Here is an 18,991-nt window from a genome sequence, read left to right on the forward strand (position 1 = left end):
GACCTCTCCGCCCCCACCCCCGTCTGACCTATCACCCTCACCTTGACCTCTTTCCACCTATCACATTTCCGACGCCCCTCCCCCAAGTCCCTCCTCCCTACCTTTTATCTTAGCTTGCTGGACAAACTTTCCTCATTCCTGAAGAAGGGCTTATGCCCGAAACGTCGATTCTCCTGTTCCCTGGATGCTGCCTGACCTGCTGCACTTTTCCAGCAACACATTTTCAGCTACAAAATTATAAAGTCAACTGTACAGACAAATGTGACAGAAATGCCAAGCAATGATTCTGACAGATCAAGTGCAAGTATTAGAGATATGTTGGATGAAGATTTGGATGATTCAATCTACAACTTAGAGCAGGTTCGCAACATCCAGTCTAAAGGAAAAAAATGGATCGTAGCTAATGTGATGAAAACAGTAGAATGAGACCTTCAAATGAATATGAAGTGCCAGACAGACACAAGTCCTTCCTATAACATTATGAGTTTTTCAGACCTGTGTAAAATTACATCAGATGGCAAATCAAAACTGATGTCTTGAAGATAAAATTCAGGCTCTGAACTGAAACAATATTCACCCTCAAACAACAAATTAGCCTGAGGGTCCAAGCAATGACGATACTAAAGATTTGTAATTCTACTTATTAGATTCGAAGCTAAAACTACACATGTTGGTAGAAGCAAGTCGAGAGTGGAGACTAATAACCCGATATATACCAGAACAGATTTACACTATTTTACAGGCCAGAGACAGCTAAACAATGAAGAGATAGACAGAATCTGACTGCAAGGTTGCAGAGAAAATTTGATGCCAAAGTAAAACAAAAGTAAAAAGACTGTGCTGTGGGACACAATTAATGCAAATAAAAGGAGGTGTCTAATCAATAGATTCAGCTGAGAAGATTTTGATACAGAATCAGAGAGCACATCATTCTGACCAACAGTTTCTAAAGACCAAACATCCACATATGTGTCATCTGTGTAAAGAAAATAACAAAAGATGGACTGATTAGAAGAAAGGGCAGTTTTGCTAATGTATGAGAAAGGTTGTTTGCATAGTAAGTTAACTGGGGTAATTCACAATGTAAATGACTGTGCATGTGAATTAGCTTTTTATTGAATGATAAAAAGGATGTCTAGATGAATTGTACCAATGTGCTTCCGTGCTCGCTGTGGTCATGAGGCACTCACTGCGGACAGCCATTTTACAAACAGATCCAGTACTGACAGGGTACAAGTGGCCTTGTACACAATAAAATCCCTGCTGTCTGTGTGACTGGACAAACATACCCAGGTAATGGAACATTGAATTGTTGTCTATATGACACAAATTTGTGGAATAACTAGTCTGTTGAACAGGTCTTGAATTTGGCCCACATCCACAGATATTAGTGAGGTGAACTTTGCAGGATCAAGTGAAACAGCACACAGTCTTAGGATAATTGAACAACTTGAACTGAGATGAGGAGAACTTGCTTCACTCAAAGCATCATGAGGTATGGAATATAGAGCAAGGAGATTATGCTGGAATTGTTTCCACCATTAGTTAGTCTACAGTGCACCGTTCTGGTTACCTCATTATACAATGAATGTGACTACACTAGAGAGGCCGCAAAGGAGATTTACAGGGATGTTGCCAAGAGAGGAGAAATGTAGCTATGTGGGAAAAATATGGGGCTGTTCTCCTTGGAACAAAGAGGTTGAGGGGAGATTTGATTGAGATGTATAATGTGATGAAGGGCCAGGTTAGAGTGGATGGGAAGGACCCACTTACCTCAGCAGAGAGGTCAGTGGTGAGGAGGTATGCATTGAAAGTGATTGGGAGTACAATCAGTGGGAGATTTGGAAACACTTTTTTTACCCAAAAGTTGGTACAGAATGGAATCCCACTACTTCAAATGATCATAGAAGAAGAGAGCCTCAGACCATTGAAAAGGTGTTGAATATGCATCTCAAGTGCTTCAATCTGTAGGGCTACAGACTAAATGCTGCACAGTGGGATTAGGCTGGTAGCTTGTTTTTGGCTGCTGTAGACGTGATAAATCAAGTGGTCTTTTTCTGCAACATACACCTCCCATGATTCTCTACCTCAGAGGGATAGGGATGTTCCAGTATTGAATACAGTTACAGCTAGGATAGGCCACTTTTTAGTATTCCAGGGAATGAAGGAATATGGGGAATGGGCAAAAGGGGGAGTTGAAGCCTGAGGTTAGCCATGGTTGCACTAAATGGCATAGCAGGCTTGATGCCTAAAAGGGCTATTCCTGTTCCTATTTTTGTGTTCTTGTATATTGAAAGGACATATTTCATACCTAAGTCAATGCATAAATATCCATCTGGTTTTGTTTTTATTTAATGTTTTGGTGCCAATTTGATAAAACTTAGTGACTTGCAAGGCCAAATTGGGTAAGACCATCAGACTTTCTTCCCAAATGAACAATAGTGAACCAAATGGGTTTTTGTGACAATCCAATGATTCCATGCTCATCATTACTGAGATTAGCTTTTTATTTCAGAGGTATTTATTTAGTTGACTTATATTCATTCCTGGGAGAAAGTGAGGACCGCAGATGCTGGAGATCAGACCTGAAAAATGTGTTGCTGGAAAAGCGCAGCAGGTCAGGCAGCATCCAACGAGCAGGAGAATCGACGTTTCGGGCATAAGTCCTTCTTCAGGCTTATGCCCGAAACATTGATTCTCCTGCTCCTTGGATGCTGCCTGACCTGCGGTGCTTTTCCAGCAACACATTTTTCAGCTTTATACTCATTCCTCCTGAGCAGTAGTCCAGGTTTGGATTGCTAGCCCTGTAATATTAGCACTATTCTATCATTCTCTCAGTGTTATAAGAATGGGTTTAAAGATGACTTCTGCAGAAACATGAAGCAGATAAAGGTGAATTGCCACTTGAATTCTATTTCATTGTAAGAGATATAAATTGGCCTGGAAATTCTTATGGCACAGTGTCCTTACCTTAAACCAAAAAACTCTGGATTCAGGGCCCATCTGCTCCAAAGATGTGCACTAACATCTCTGAGCAAGGTGACAAGAAAATATATACAGCAAAGATTGTTTTAACCAGCACCTTATGAACTGGCGTTCTTGATAAACCAACAAAAATGATACACCTGAAGTTTACTGTATTGTCGAGATCTAGAGCAATATCACAGTACGTCATTCTGCAGTAACACATGTTTATCAATGCAAATTGGCTGTAACACAGTGACGAACAAGGGACACTGTTTCTAAAGCACAAACTTTTAAAACGTATGTTGGCTATAATGCAGTTGCACCACCAACACTTTAAGTGCTATTTTATTGCGCGATTTTTATATGGTCACACAAGAACACAGCCATCATGTGACAGAAGAAATGACTGTAGTCAGTTGAAGGTGCAAGTGAGAAGGCTCTCTGCCAGTAAGTTTTATTTAAGGCAAAGTCGCATTATTATTTAAATGATTTATGCTGTAAAGTATAACAACAATGCGTATACCCCTGCGTTACATTCTATTACTTAGTGTGTGTTTTTATATTGATTACATGGACCTCTTGATTAACCAGAATATTTGATCAACTGGCACACTCCTGGTCCCATAGGTGCCAGTTATTAAATGTTTACTGGATAAGCTGGCCAGTTAGTTACTTTTATAGGTATTGCACTTCTTCCCAAGACCATTTTCACCTCCATCATTTTTGAGTATGGTTTGTTTAATTTTTCTGTTCTTATTTGAAATATAACCTACAAATGACTGCTTTGGATATGAGAAGATGATGAGCTTGTTAGGCTGACTCTGCTTTACCTGCTACCTTAATGCAAGACTCCCAAAGCAAATGAAAATCATGTGGTTTCTATATGAGGCAACCAATCAAAGTCAGGGTGGCAAGCTGAAGACCTACTTAAAGTACCTATCTCATTGTTTATGTGGCCAGCTGGGTGTATGATGCAGAAGTTGTGCTAACAATCATTACCATGTGAAAGGTTTTCAACATTATGTAAAAACTGCAGATGCAATAAATCAGAGATAAAAATAGAAATTGCTGGAAAAGCTCAGCAGGTCAGTTCTGAGGAAGGGTCACTTGACCTGAAACGTTAACTCTGATTTCTCTCCACAGATACTGCCAGACCTGCTGAGCCTTTCCAGCAATTTCTATTGTTGTGTCAACATTTATGTGTTTGGAAAACTTTTTTTTTGTTATTTAGTACCAGATAGGGCAGGACACATATGAATCATTATTTTCAAGAGATGTGCTACTTTCACACACTTCTTTCACAGGTGCTTTATTTCATTGTTCTGTTTGTGCTTATTGATATGTTATAGAGTCATAGAGTCATACAGCACGGATACAGGCCCTTTGGTCAAACCAGTCCATTCCGATTATAATTCCAAAATAACTAGTCCCACCTGCCTGCTCCTGCACCATATCCATCCAAACCTTTCCTATTCAATTCTTATCTAAGTGTCTTTTAAATGATGTAACTGTGCCTGCATCCACTGTTTCCTCAGGAAGTTCATTCTACACGTGAACCACCCTCTGTGTAACCTTTTTTAAATCGCTCTCCTCTCACTTTAAAATATACTCCCTAGTCTTGAAATCCCCCATCCTAGGGAAAAGGCACCCACCACTAGTCCTATCTATACCACTCACGATTTTATAAACCTCTATAAGGTCACCTCACAACCTCATATGCCGCAGTGAAAAAAGTCCCAACCTGTCAAGTCTTTCTTCATAACTCAAACTTTCCATACCCGGCAACATCCTGGTAAATCTCTTCTGTACCCTCTCTAGCTTAGTTACATTCAATAATTTTCTCTCTCTGCAGTTGGTGGTCGTTTAATGGGTAAGATGTATCTATTCAAATAAAGTAGTGGCAGAAAATTGCGAGACAATACCTGGTGGAGTTGATGGGATAATACGCCATGGGCTTATATGTTCATCATTTCTTTGAACAGGTTGGATGTGTTCCATTGCAGAAATGAAATCCTTCCATCCTTCCAGACGTTTCCTTGCTGCCTCACCGGTTGAAATTGTATTTTTCTCTGTCCCGTATTCAATCTCAAAGTCTTTCTCTTGCTTCATTTCTTTCCTTCGTTTAATCTCTTTTTCCCAGTCCACTATTTGCTGTTTTTCTCTTTTTCTGCCTTGTTCTGTGATCACATCTGGCTCTCTTTCTTGAGGTGTCCTCCTTTCCCAATCCTTTTCCTTCTCGTGTTCACGCTCTTTCTCTCGTTGTCTCACCTCATCCTCCATTTGCAACCTGCAGTGACAAAACAAAGCTACTTATTTTAGTCATCTTATTGTATTCCCATGAGTCCCTTTTTAAAGTTTCTCCTGACATTCTTATGAATTGACAGTGATGATGGATGACTTGGTCCAAGACCAAGATCACTGAAGCTGAATGTGAGAGGGAGCTGAACAGAAACCATTTACCCTTTATACTTCATTATTCTCATTTCACATTACTAGGATTTTCAAAAGGCGATTGACAAAGTCTCCCATGGCTTAAACGGTATAATAAAGTTGGGAATTGTGGAATAGGTCCTACTCCATACAGATGGATCAAACATTAACTTTGCAATATAAATCAGAAGATAATGTAAATGGAAGGAAGTTTTCCTGGGGACAATAGATTGCACTTAATCAAGGACGTAGTGTTTAAAATATTTGTTAACAGGATATTTAAAGTTGTATTTCCAGATAATACATGGCTTTGTTGACAGAATAATATGTAAAAAGAAGTGTAATTATTTACATGTGGATGGGCTAAGATACCACAGATGAATGTTAATCTGGGGAAATATAATGCAATGCATATAGAAATGACAACATTTGTGTGACGTGAACGCCTCCCATTTTGTGATTGGCTGCAATAAATACTATATTCAGCCCCGTACATACACAAGTGAGTCACAATGTCTACAGACTGGAAAGAGGCCCTTCGGCCCATCTCGCCCTTGCCACCCAATTTTCACAATTAAATTAATCCTACTTGCCTTCATTTGGTCCATATCCCTCGATACCTATTCCATCCACATACCTGTCTAAATTTTTCTTAAATGACAAAATTGTACTCGCTTCCCCTAAGTAACTCTCCTAAAAAAGGCAAAACAGTTAATCTTCCCATCGACAGTGGTCAGATATAGCAAACTAAGTTGGAACAACAAAATAAAATTGAAACGTCCAATATCACACCCACTGGGTACAGAAATTATCTACAGTGATAGGCATTTCACCTGTGCCCATTAGAGCATACGAGCAGATTTTTTTGTTGCTTATTATCTGAAATAGAAAGGGAAAAGGATAGGTGTTGGGTTCATTAATAATACCTTAGCTTTTGTATGGTAGAAAACACAACATTCGGTTTTATCAGGTAGATATTAGATTTCAGGTTATAATACCAGTTAGGTCACTGATGAGCCAGACCTGGAGAATGATATGCAGTTTTGGCCACCCGATCTCAAAGGAATGTTAATTGATTTGTTGGAGCCCACAGTACAGTACAAAGAAAAATCCAGGCCTGAAGCATTTGCACTATGGGAGTCAGATGACTGAATTTATTTTCATTAAAGCCTGCAAGGTTATGTAATGCAATTTTTTAGAAAAAAGAACAATTTAACTTGGACAGGCACTGAAGTTGGGCATAATTGAAACATTATACCCTTCTTCTTCCTGAAGAAGGGCTTATGCTCTCTCCTGTTCCCTGGATACTGCCTGACCTGCTGCGCTGTTCCAGCAACACATTTTCAGCTATAATTGAAACACACAAATAACTAGATCAATATTTAATTACTTTTTAAACACATTATTAAAGACATGTGCCAATACCCATTGAAAAAAGAAATTTTGAGAGTTATGAAATATTAATCAATCTGTTTGATTGCACAGAGGTTGGAGAGTTCATATCCGAGATCTTGGGAGTGGTCAGCCTAAGGACCACGACTGAGATTATATTGTGAAGGGAATAAGTTTGATGGGACAAATGTTGTTTTCTTCTTGTTTCATGCTTCCATTGGATTTATAATGAGAAGTAGCACATCCACTGGCTGGGATTATATCTGCAGCAATGTTTTGGGAATTGTGGATAGAAATCTCGTATCCTATTTACCTTTCATACACTAATGTGCTACACAATGCCTCAGAGAAGGACTTCAAAATAAAACTTTCTGAAGAGAAATTCTCAGATTTTAAATTTCAACTGTATCTTTCTTTGTGCTTTCCAAGTATTTTAGGAACATAAAAACATTCCCTTCATTTTGCAACAGATCACAGCAAATCAGATAACTGCATGTATGAATTACCTCACTACACCATCTATTCAAATCATATTGAACTTGCTGTATATATTGAGCCGGTAGCCAGCTCAGAGTATGGTGACCTCCAAAACCTGCAGCAATGCTCACAGGATTCCACATAACTTCAAGGGAAGGTCATTGCTTACACAGAGTTGAAAGTGTAACTTCATGCAGGTAAATCTGTTAACACCAGGAGAACTGGCCAATATTAAGCCCTAATGAAGTTCCAGGTTCAAATCACAGCTTGAAATCTTGAAGGACTGACCATTAATCATCATAAAAGGAGGCTCCTGAATGAGCCATTTTTTTCCAATTCCACCTTAAGCCTGGTATTCTTTAGTATAACATTCTGATCTCTTTGGCTGGGCATGGAAGAACCACAAGTGTTCCTGTTTATCAGAGATATGCAAATTCTGGGTCCTTAGCCCCTCCCAAAACTTGTGAACTTTGGCTGGGTCAGTGGCAGATTTCCCATCAGGTGTGATTCAACATTTATTCTGAAATATGGCCCCTCATGTAATTCTAGGCTGCCTTCTTTTTGAAATTTGATGTAGCTTGAGATAATCTTCAAAACTGGTGCAACTCCTACCATTTTCCTAATTGCCTCAGAAGAAAAATATCAACTACTTCAAAACAAAAGGGCTGTAATTATTGTTATTACAAAAAGTGTTTGTTCAATACTGACCTTCCTGCTGTGATGATGGACAAATGATCTGGATGTAAGCCTGAAGGCTGAGCTAAGCTCAGAGGCTGTCTCATACCAGTGAGGGAGAGGTGCATATCAGTTGGTTGAAGAGGTGCTAAGGTACCAGGTTGTGGAATGTGAAGGAATGGTGCTTGAAGTGAAAGGACATAAGGGTCATCGATCCTGCAAATTAAACACACAGGTTACTTAAATTGTTCCCAACAACTGTCAGCATTCATTCTGAGCAATTATTTTTAATTAACACACACTATTACTAGCATGCTATTATGAAAGGAACCTTATGATACCAGTCCTAACAAAAATGCATGATTTGAATCAAAGTATGTTTATGAATCCAACCCAATTCTAAGAAGGCATTGCAGGTTATTGTGATACTTTCTGGATTGCATGCTTCAAATGATAATGGTAAACAATAAATAAGTGTAGAAGACCATCTTATTTGTGAAATAGAATGACTGGAGGTTCATTTGAACCACATAATTCAGTGTGCTTCATACGCCAGACCCATATTTTTATTCTCAACTACCAAGATACTAACCTGTAGGGTGGATGCTGATAAGGGAGATGTGATAGGAAGGCAGGATGGTAGTAAGCTGCAGATGCAGCAGCTGTTGCAGAATCCAATCCAAGTGAAGGCAGAGAAGACAATGATCGAATTTCATCTCGTCCATGATATGGACGGAAGCCTGCAAGGAAATCATCTGATCGGCTGCTGGAAGATACCAAGTGTGGAACTGGTCTCTGTAAACTGCATATTTATAGGCTGTTAGGAAAAATATCCCATTGAAGCTGAAGATTCAGATATTCTTATAAAAACAAGAGAGACAAGCTATTTAAATCTAAATTTCCTACGATGTAATAAGGTTTGAAGACCTTCTTCAAAAGGTCTGTATCTCTTTTCTCTTGGTAACACACATACTCAATGTGCAACAACCCTTATAGATTGATTACTTAGCTATTCCTAAGGGTTGCATCCATTCCAGTTGGACAAGATTTGGTAGTCATCTTACAGTATCTTATAGATTGTTTGAGGATGAGTCCTCATAACACGATAGAATTTCATTGTAAGTTTGACAGTGATATGGTTACATCGGATAAAATGGTCTTAACTATAAACTCACTCTGAACAGAGAGAGGTGATTAATGGTGAGTTTAACCTAACAGTCACCCTGCTTCAGACAAGATTGAGAAGGTGAAACTTTCATGGTGGCTTCAGTCAGAATAGAAACTGAACTCACACTATTTTGTGTCATTCTTGATCACAAAACCAGTTATCCAGCCAACTGAGCTAACCAACCCCCAAATAGGCTCTTAAATTTAACCAAAGTCAATTATGGAGGCATGATTTTGCAGAAATACCTTGGGATATACGATGGCATACAAGTAACATCAACATTTGCAGAAATAATTCATAATTCTCATTGAATATGGCTACCCTTGAGGAATAGAATCTCCATTGGAACAGTGATACAGTCTTGGTTAACAAGTTAAGCATAATATTAGATTTAAAGGAGAAGCTTATGAACATACAAATTAGGGACAGGGTAGGCCATTGATGAAATAATGAATAATCTGGAAGGTTGGGAGGAGTTTAAAAATCAGCAGGGGATGACCAATAAGTTGGTTAACAGAAAGAAAAAGAACATGAGAGTAAATGACCAAGGAATATAAAAAAACAGTTACACCTCTTCCATGAATGCAAAATGGAAAAGATAACAAAAGTAAAAGTAGGTCTCTTACACACTGACACTCATGTAATTCTAATGGAAAATAAGCAAACGGCAGAGATATGAAACAAATATTGTGCAGATACCTTTACAGTTAAAGACACCAAGAACACAGAAGTGACACAGGGAACCAAAGGTCATATGAGACCGAGAAGCTTGAAGTATTAATAACTGTAAAGAAGCAGCACCAGAGAAATGAATAGAATTACATGCCAAACATAAACCATGGAACTATTGGCCTCCTGCTTAGGGTTTTAATGAAAGTTGCTGAAAAGTTGGATTTATTTGACCTTCCAGAATTTCCCAGATTCTAGAATGTTCCCTTGTGCTTAGCAGATAGCAAGCATAACTGTGATATTTGAAAATAAATGGAGGAAAAATACAGATCATAGGCCAATCAGTCTGACATCAGTGGTAGAGAAAATGTTAGAACTAGGGCTGCTGGAAACTTGAAAAATTATAGTTTAACACAACAGTAACAACACGATTTTTTGAAAGGAGGGTGTATTTGACAAACGGATTAGAATTTTTAAGCATGTAACTAACAAAGTAGATAAGAAACAAACAGTAGGTGTAATATATTTTGATTTTAGAATCCTATTTTGATTTGATTTACTATTGTCATGTACCAAGATACAGTGAAAATTCTTGTTTTGTGTGCTAACCAGAAAAATCATATCTTACATAAGTACTTCAGGGAGAAGAACAGAATGCAGAATATAGTGTTATAGCTACAGAGAAGGTATTAACTCTAATATACGAGAGATTTGCTCATAAAGCTGATAACAGTGGGAAAGAAGCTGATCTTGAATTTGTTGGTATATGTTTTCAAACTTCAATTAAGTCCAGGATCTTATGGCTGTGCCTTTTTGTTCTGCGACATGGCATTCAGGAAGTCAATTTACATAACCAAGCTACAGGAAAAGAATTCCAGTTGGGAATATACATTATAAATTCTGGCCATGATTTCTCGACCATTCACACCATGATTATTGGTTTGAAAGTCAACAGCAGTATGTCCTGCAAATTTCAATATTTGCTCCTGGTGTGTGGGATTTCCCACCAGTACTGCAAAGTCAGAAAATTATCCAGGTATGTAAAAATAATAATTGACAATTAGCAGAAAAACAAAAAAATGGGCGACATTTTAAAATAAGAATTATAAGTTTGAAACTCAGCCTGAAAAACCACAAAGCTGTTTATAAAGTTCACAGAGTGGCAATTTCACATTGATATTTTAATGCGATCATTATTAAAAGAATAAGTAACTGTTAGGAAGATTTCTTTGGTGCAGTGTTCCTATTTTGACTGGTATGTGGTTCCAAATTTAATGGTTAGAATGTCAAGGGGAGTACATCTTTATTTCCCATGTGTGCTTCTGGCAAACTAGACTGTGAACTGGCAATATTGAAGATCAAAATTGATCTTTAAAGTGTTTTAAAAGAGGTTGGTGTTGCAATTGTAGTATACACTGACCAGTCAGTAGTTATACACACTAACTGCTCAGTTAATTAGTGGTACACACCGACTGATTAGTAACATACATATCGGTGAACCATCGACTTTCCAAACCTCTTGAACATAACTTGACTATGTTTCAAGACTATTTTTTAAGGACCAATTCATTTGTGAAAATGATCATTACGTATAACCTGATAAAATTCAGATCTTAACTGGGATGCTGGATGGAGTGGGTAGGTGTCCAGGTAAAAGGTAGGTTTGGTAGGGACTGGGGAGCACCTCAGATTTCAAATCATTATACAATCAGTTGCTGATCATACATCTTACAGCAGAGGTCATGGAGGTATCTGCAATGCCCTAATTCTCATTTGTGTCAAGCTATTGCACAATGCCAATGCTATGACAAAACAAAAAGAAAACCAAACACATTAGTTATTGTCAACGAATTCTCAAAGCAGTCCAATTTAACATTGGACTTTGTCTTTCTTTGGCAGAGAACCACACTTGCGAAATGTTTTGGCTTATTTGATGAGAAGATTACAAAAATGAAGGGGAATATTTAGGCAATTTCTACGCCAATAGTATTGTGCCCATACAAGGAGTATTGCTATTGAGACTGTGCAGCTCTTGGGTTTTGTTCATAAATGAATTTGCTTGCATTTAAAATCTTTTTTGCACAACTTCCATCCCTGCCAGTAGTTGAATTAAAGCTACCCCTTTGGAATTCAATGACCAGCTGTCTGACAACAGAAGCTCAAAAGAAATGAATGAGGCGCAGTCAGCTATAGTATCATAAAGGGACATAGCACTATGATTCAGTGATAAAGCAGTGAACCAATGGCATAATGAAACATGCAATATGAGAAGATTATTTTCCATCCTCTGTCTCTTCCCCAGACTTCTTCCTCGCTGATCCATCACGGGCATTTGAATTTACACTTTGAATAAAATTTGATTCTTTGAACTTTACATTCAGTTATTTCTTTGCCCTGCCTTCAAATCACTTTTAGTGCAGATATTGACACCTCATGCACACTTGAACACAAACAAGTAAATTTGTATACTCTCTGTTAACCACAGCTCAACAGGTATCTAACAAACAGTGGGTAAGTGCAAGCACAAATAACAAACTGGTTCATTTCCAGATAGAACTTATGGAATATGGACAGCACTCAGCAATACTCTGTTACTGCCAGTGCAGAAAACTACTGCACCCAGCACTAATGCACAGAGGAATTCTAACTGGAACTCATTGAGTCACATCATGCATCTTGATATTGAAACATATTGTAAGGCTGAAGATCAAAGTGAGAAAGCAGCATGATGTATCATAATTTTGCCTTGCATCATGGATTTTGTTTGTTGAGATGAGGAAATTCAGTGCATTTGAATTAATACAAACTGGGCTCAGTTTGGACAAATCAGCTTGCCAAATCACTGGAATACAATGATTTGGATGTTCTTTTCTCTCATTTTTTGTCCTCTGACCCAAGAATGAGAACAAAGGAGAGACAATATGAAGTGATGAGACTGTGAGACTCATTATTAAATGTAGTGGTCGAAGCAAATAGCATTTAATAGGAAACTTAAAAACATATGAGGGAGAAGGGAATTGAAGGTTACCAAGAATAGAATTAGTTAGCAAAAGATAGGAGGAGCCTAACATGGGTTTGTTTAGATAAGTGTCATATATCTTATGTAATCATGTAAAAGCTGAGGGACATAGAGTATCAGAAAGTAAGCAAGGATGATTGAAATAATACAAGATATGACAGATGTAGGGAGTAGAAGATGATAGAGTTTAAGATGTAAATGTTTTTATTCCCAATATTAGGTATGCTTTAGTCACTCATTACAGTACACAACCTTTCAATCTAATAAATCAGAGATTATTACTAAATGTAGCATGGTGTAAATTTTCCATATAGCAACAAAACCACAGACAGCATATCATGTAACATAAAATTCAATCAAATTGGAGAGAAACTTAGTTGGGGTAAAAGAATTGATTGATTAAGCTTAATAGAATGCAGACCCTTTAAGGCTTGAGGTAGTGACATCCCGAGTCATCACAGAATCCCAACAGTGTAGATGCAAGCCATTCGGGACACTGAGTTCACACCAACCCTCCAAACAGCATACCACCCAGACCCACCCTATTCCTCTAACTGTGCATTTCCCATGGCTAAGCCACCGAGCTTGCACATCCCTGAACACTGTGGGCAATTTAGCATGGCCAATCCACCAAACCTGCACATCTTTGGATTGTGCAAGGAAACCAGAGCACTCGGGGATAACCCATGTGGATGGGGAGAATGTGCAAATTTCACACAGACAGTCACCCAAGGGTGGTATTGAATCCAGGTCCCTGGCACTGCAAGGCAGCAGTGCTAACTACTGAGCTACTGTGCTGCCCATCTCTCCTCCTTCCCTCATCCCCTTCAATATTTCAATGTACACTAGCTAACAGGTTAATGTGTTGTACAGGATTTCTATATGTGCTATCATGAGAACTTCATGAAAAACAGTAAAGGAAAAATTTCAACTTTCTGATACAGTGGCTATTAAAGATAATATCACTGTTTTCATGCCCAGAATAATTAGGATCTATAAAGACTTACTTAATTGTTGAATATGGTGACCCTTGGATGGAGTGACCAGATAGATAGAAAGCTGGGTGCGAGGAAGCGAGGTGTGTGGACACTGACACATTGTCCTTTTTCAGCAAAGATTCTGTAGAAAGTGGGTGCTCGTGATTTCTGGATCTCAGGGTGCTGTCTGAGGACTAAAGAGAGAGAGTATAATTATTGTTAAATATCAAAAACCTTAACTTCAACATCTGCTCTTAACATCAGATAGGAAGAATGTGTAATTTTATATGCAGTTAAACGATAATAATTTGATTGGAGAGGTAATGGAGAAATACCAATTTGCATATTTGCATACCGCTGCTTTCTTAATTAATCTTTATCTCTGTTAGCAGCTCTTCTGCAGCTGGCCTCTGTCTGTTTAGATCTGTGTTGCTTTCTCACTCCAGGGAGCTAATTTTGTGTAATTTGCAACAGAGGAGAACTGCATTAGTACCAAAAAGAGTGCCACAAATTCAGTTCAGTTGTGCACTCAGTGCGACAAAAGCAGATTAATGCCATGCACATTTTCACAGTGTGTAGTGCCATAAATCCAGTTTAGTGCCACATTTAAAATCACAAAGACAGTTTCACATAAAAATGCTGTAAATGCATTTTACTCAGGCACTATTTGCACTCAGGGATTTTGAAGGAGATGGCTGAATCGAAGAAGAAACAATAAATTATATTCTATCACCACCTTTGTCTTTTCCACTACGAGAACAGTGAATCCACAATTTCTTCAGACTAGTCATCGTATCACGGCACCTGATTTTTATGGAAAGCAAGTTATGAAATTATACCAATTAAATTCTACAAAACTTGTACTGCCCACTCAGTACTAAAAATGCACAGGGATATGAATACCATAAATTAAATCAATGCTCAACCTTAGCAGATGTTCAGTGCCACTGATCCCAGTGGAAAGTATGCACTGACCCACCTCACATTAAAAAAATGAATAAAAAAGATGAAGTGACGATACAAAGAGGTAGAAGGAGGAATTATAACTCATTCTGTCCAAGAGAAACCAGGCAGAATGGGACTTAAATGGGAATCTGCATACTTACCATGTAATTCCCACAAAGTAGCTATTTTAACACCACTGGTATTATTGATCATTCGGGTGGGAGCTTCATACATTTATGTGAATGGGGTCTTATCACATTTATAAAACCGCAACATAATTTTAACAGTAAGGTACCCATTGTGAGGAAGCAGCAACGAGTAATTGCCTTACTTTTCAGTCAGCAGTGAGGAACGGCACTTATTCTTCACCTCATTGACTGCTGTTTACAGGAGTTTTGTGGACTTGTCACAGGATTATAGAACTTTTTAAGCACAGAGGGAGGCCATTTGGCCTGGTGGATCTGTGTCAGGCAATTGACTACATGCCACTGCCTCGATTTCGGCCCATAGCCCTATACATTCTTCCTTTCCATTCAGGTGGAAGCACTGATGCAACGGTAATGTCACTAAATGAGTAACCTGGATCCCGGGGACACGGGCTCAAATGCCACCATGGAAGGTGATTCAACTCAATAAAAAATATCCGAAGCTCAAAGCTGTTGTAATAACCGTAGTCACAAAGGGAAAACATCAGTATTCACAATGTCCTCTGAAATGGCCCAACAAGCCATTCAGTTGTATCAAACCACTACAAAGTCTAAAGAAAGATGACCCAATGTCGATCTTGGCATTGGAAATGACAATAAAACACTCAGCCCTGATAATCCTGCAAAGTGCATAAATCACTACTCCTATAAGACCATAAGACATAGGAGCGGAAGTAAGGCCATTTGGCCCATCGAGTCCACTCCGCCATTCAATCATGGCTGATGGGCATTTCAACTCCACTCACCCGCATTCTCCCCGTAGCCCTTAATTCCTTGTGACATCCTGCATGTGGAATGGCTCAGAAGCATTGAGGGTGGCAAGGGCATAGAATATATGTTGGGTAGATAACTACAATGTCCACCTCCAAAACTGGCTTGGTATCACCACCACTGGCCAAGCACCAAAGGACATGGTTGACAGACTGGCCTTGCGGTAGTTGATGAGGAGAAAATCTACTTGACTACATCTTCACCAACTGAACTATCAGATATATCAGTCCATGATGGTATCGGTAGGAGTGACTATGGAACATTTAGTGTGAAAATACAGTCCTGTCTTCACATTGCAGATACTCTCCATCATGTTGTATGGCACTACCACTGTGCCAATTGTGAAACGTTTGAACACATCTAGCAACTCAAGAGCAAGCACTCATGATGTACTGCAGGCCAACAGCAGCAGCAGAATTAGATTTAAAATAACCTGTAACCTAGTTACCCGACATATCTCCAACTCCAGCATGGAGATCAATCCTACTCAATGCAGAGTGCAGGCGGACATGTCAGGGTCTGCGTTAGACATATCAAAACACATAGTGACATCCTGGTGAAGCTACAATGCAGGACTACTTGCAATGCAAACAGTGATCCCACAACCAACAGATCAGATCTAAACTCTGTAGTCCTGCCACATACAGTCATGAGTAATGGAGGACAATTAAGTAATACACTGGAGGAGGAAGCTCCACAAATTTTCTCATCCTCAACAATGGGAAAGCCTAGCACATAAGTGCAGAAAACAAGGTTGAAGTATTTGCATCCAACTTCAGCAGGAAGTGCTGAGTGAATGAACAATGTAGAAAATTACCCAGATATGTCTTGTGCACAATAAAATGCAAGACCAATCCATCCTGGCCATTAGTCTACTCTTGATCATCAGCAAAGTAATGGAGGAGTTATCGACAGTGCTACCAAACTGCACTTGCAAAGGAATAACCTGTGTTCACTTTAGGTTCTTCTTCCAGGGCTAATCTGCTCCTGACCTCATTACCGCCTTAGTCCAAACATGAATTTAAAAAAAAGACTAGAGGTGAGGTGAGAGTGACTGTCGTTGGCATCAAGAAGCCTGTGCAAAACTGCTTATAGCCACAAAAGTCTAGCAAAACTGAAGTCAATGGGAATCAGGGGATAGCTGTCTCATGCCTGGAGCCATACTTAGCACAAAAGAGACCAATCATCTCAATCCAAGGACATTACCATTGGAGTTCCTCAGGATAGTGATCTCGGCCCAATCAACTCCAGGTGCTTCATCAGGCCCGTTCTTCCTTCTTAAAGCCTAAAGTGGGAATGTTTGCTCATGAATGCACCACTGTCAGTGCTGACCAGGCAGCGACATGCACATCCATGAACAATTTTTTTTAAAAATTACACAATGGTACAATCAGCACCGCTTATGACTCTTCAGATGCAGAAGCAGTCTTTGTCCAAATGCAGTAAAACTGGAACAATATTCGCACTTGGGCTGATAAAAGATAAGTAACATTATCACCATACAAGCAATGACTATCTCTAACAAGGCAAAATCTAACCAATTCCCCTTAGTACTTAATTGTGATGGAGTGTTTGATTTAGTTTTAATGATACAATTTTTTTAAACAGTTTGGATTTTCAACATATTTACATTTGTCTTTTTTTTGTGAAAGTGTTTCATAATTAACTATATCAGTCTAATCGGAACCAGGATTTTTTAAACCAATTTGCTGAAAGCTTCCTGGGATGTTTAAGAGAAGTTTATACAGTGTGGTTTTATGACAGGAAAAAAAAATGATTAGCAGAAGCTAGGATGATCAAGTTTGTTCCAGTTTAGTTAAAACCTTCAGTTTGAAGGAGATCTGATTAATATCAGTTGCAAGAACAGTTTCTCCTAGGAAAATGGGTTTGTTCAGAGTAGTTAGGGAATAAGTTGCCTCAGTGCAATGGTTCAATTCATGAAAATTTCCAGACCTGGAATCTTTAGTTTTCAAGTTGAGAAAATCTAAGATGTCAGTTGTGTGATAATTCAAGAAAAAGATTTCACAGCTCACAACAGGACCTGAAAATATAAAAAATACTGTTAAGGCAAACCTATGGATTGTTGAAACTTTATTGCTGGAACAGCACAGCAGGTCAGGCAGCATCCAGGGAACAGGAGATTAGGTTGTTTGTTTGAAAAATTCAGACCAATAAGTCAGACAAGCCAGCTTGAGTTTCACAGAGTGATCTCCTGGGGATGCCTCTGTCGGACATTGCTGTTTGAGCATGAAGGAAATCTCGGGTATGATGCCTCTGATCGTGTACAGTCATGTTTGAAGCAGATGTTGAGCAGACAGCTGTGGCTGATGTTCTGATTATGTTCTGTTAATCTTTGTTCATTCATACCATAGGTTCATACGAAGTTTCATAATCGACAGGCACATGCTCCTGGCAGTGACACCTCCTGTCTTAGCTTCTCATACGATGGCAACACCCTGGCCTCACGTGGTGGTATGTGTCTGTTTCTGTACATATAAATATGTGCCTCGTAAGTACTGCGCAAGTGTTGCACCTCCTGCGGTTGCAAGGGAAGGTGCCGGGAGTGGAGGTTGGGTCGGTGGGGGGTGTGGATCTGACAAGGGAGTCGCGGAGGGAGTGGTCTCTACGGACAGCTGATAGGGGAGGGGAGGGAAATATATCCTTGGTGCTGGGTCTGTTTGGAGGTGGCGGAAGTGACGGCGGGTGATGCGCTGTACATGGAGATTGGTGGGGTGGTAGGTGAGGACCAGTGGGGTTCTGTCCTGGTGGCGGTTGGAGGGGCGGGGCTCAAGGGCGGAGGAGCGGGAAGTGGAGGAGATGCGGTGGAGGGCACCGTCGACCACGTTGGGGGGGAAATTGCGGTCCTTGAAGAAGGAGGCCATCTGTGTTGTACGTATTTTGAACTGGTCCTCCTGGGAGCAGATGCGGCGGAGACGAAGGAATTGGGAGAATGGGTTGGCGTTTTTACAGGGGGCAGGATGGGAGGAGGTGTAGTCCAGGTAGCTGTGGGAGTCGGTTGGTTTGTAGTAGATGTCCGTGTTGATTCGGTCGCCTGAGATAGAAACAGAAAGGTCTAGGAAGGGGAGGGAGGAGTCCGAGACTGTCCAGGTGAATTTGAGGTTGGGGTGGAAGGTGTTGGACAGGGAAGAAAAATTTCTCTTTTTTTTGCCAAACTATAAAGTATAGGTATTTGGGAGTAGACAGGAACTTATTTTGTCATGCATGTTGAAACCTTTAGATCAGTGTTATATTTAGATAGAATGGTATTTTTCATATAATTGTTCTACTGTTAATG

General features: G+C 39.5%; 1 protein-coding gene across 9 annotated transcripts in view; it reads right to left on the reverse strand.

Annotated features, from left to right (window-relative positions):
• The window catches only part of LOC122564415 (genetic suppressor element 1-like), a 301,389-nt gene that overhangs the window by 44,257 nt on the left and 238,141 nt on the right, over positions 1-18,991 (reverse strand). For all 9 annotated transcript variants that reach the window (XM_043719252.1, XM_043719243.1, XM_043719246.1 and 6 more), the window contains 4 exons: positions 13,805-13,968; positions 8,534-8,743; positions 7,975-8,157; positions 4,890-5,254 (listed from right to left, as the gene is read on the reverse strand). In XM_043719252.1, coding sequence (XP_043575187.1) covers positions 4,890-5,254; positions 7,975-8,157; positions 8,534-8,743; positions 13,805-13,968 — 922 coding nt within the window. The remainder of the gene's footprint in view (positions 1-4,889; positions 5,255-7,974; positions 8,158-8,533; positions 8,744-13,804; positions 13,969-18,991) is intronic.

The sequence above is a fragment of the Chiloscyllium plagiosum genome, chromosome 29, assembly GCF_004010195.1.
Source record: "Chiloscyllium plagiosum isolate BGI_BamShark_2017 chromosome 29, ASM401019v2, whole genome shotgun sequence".
NCBI classification, from domain to species: domain Eukaryota; kingdom Metazoa; phylum Chordata; class Chondrichthyes; order Orectolobiformes; family Hemiscylliidae; genus Chiloscyllium; species Chiloscyllium plagiosum.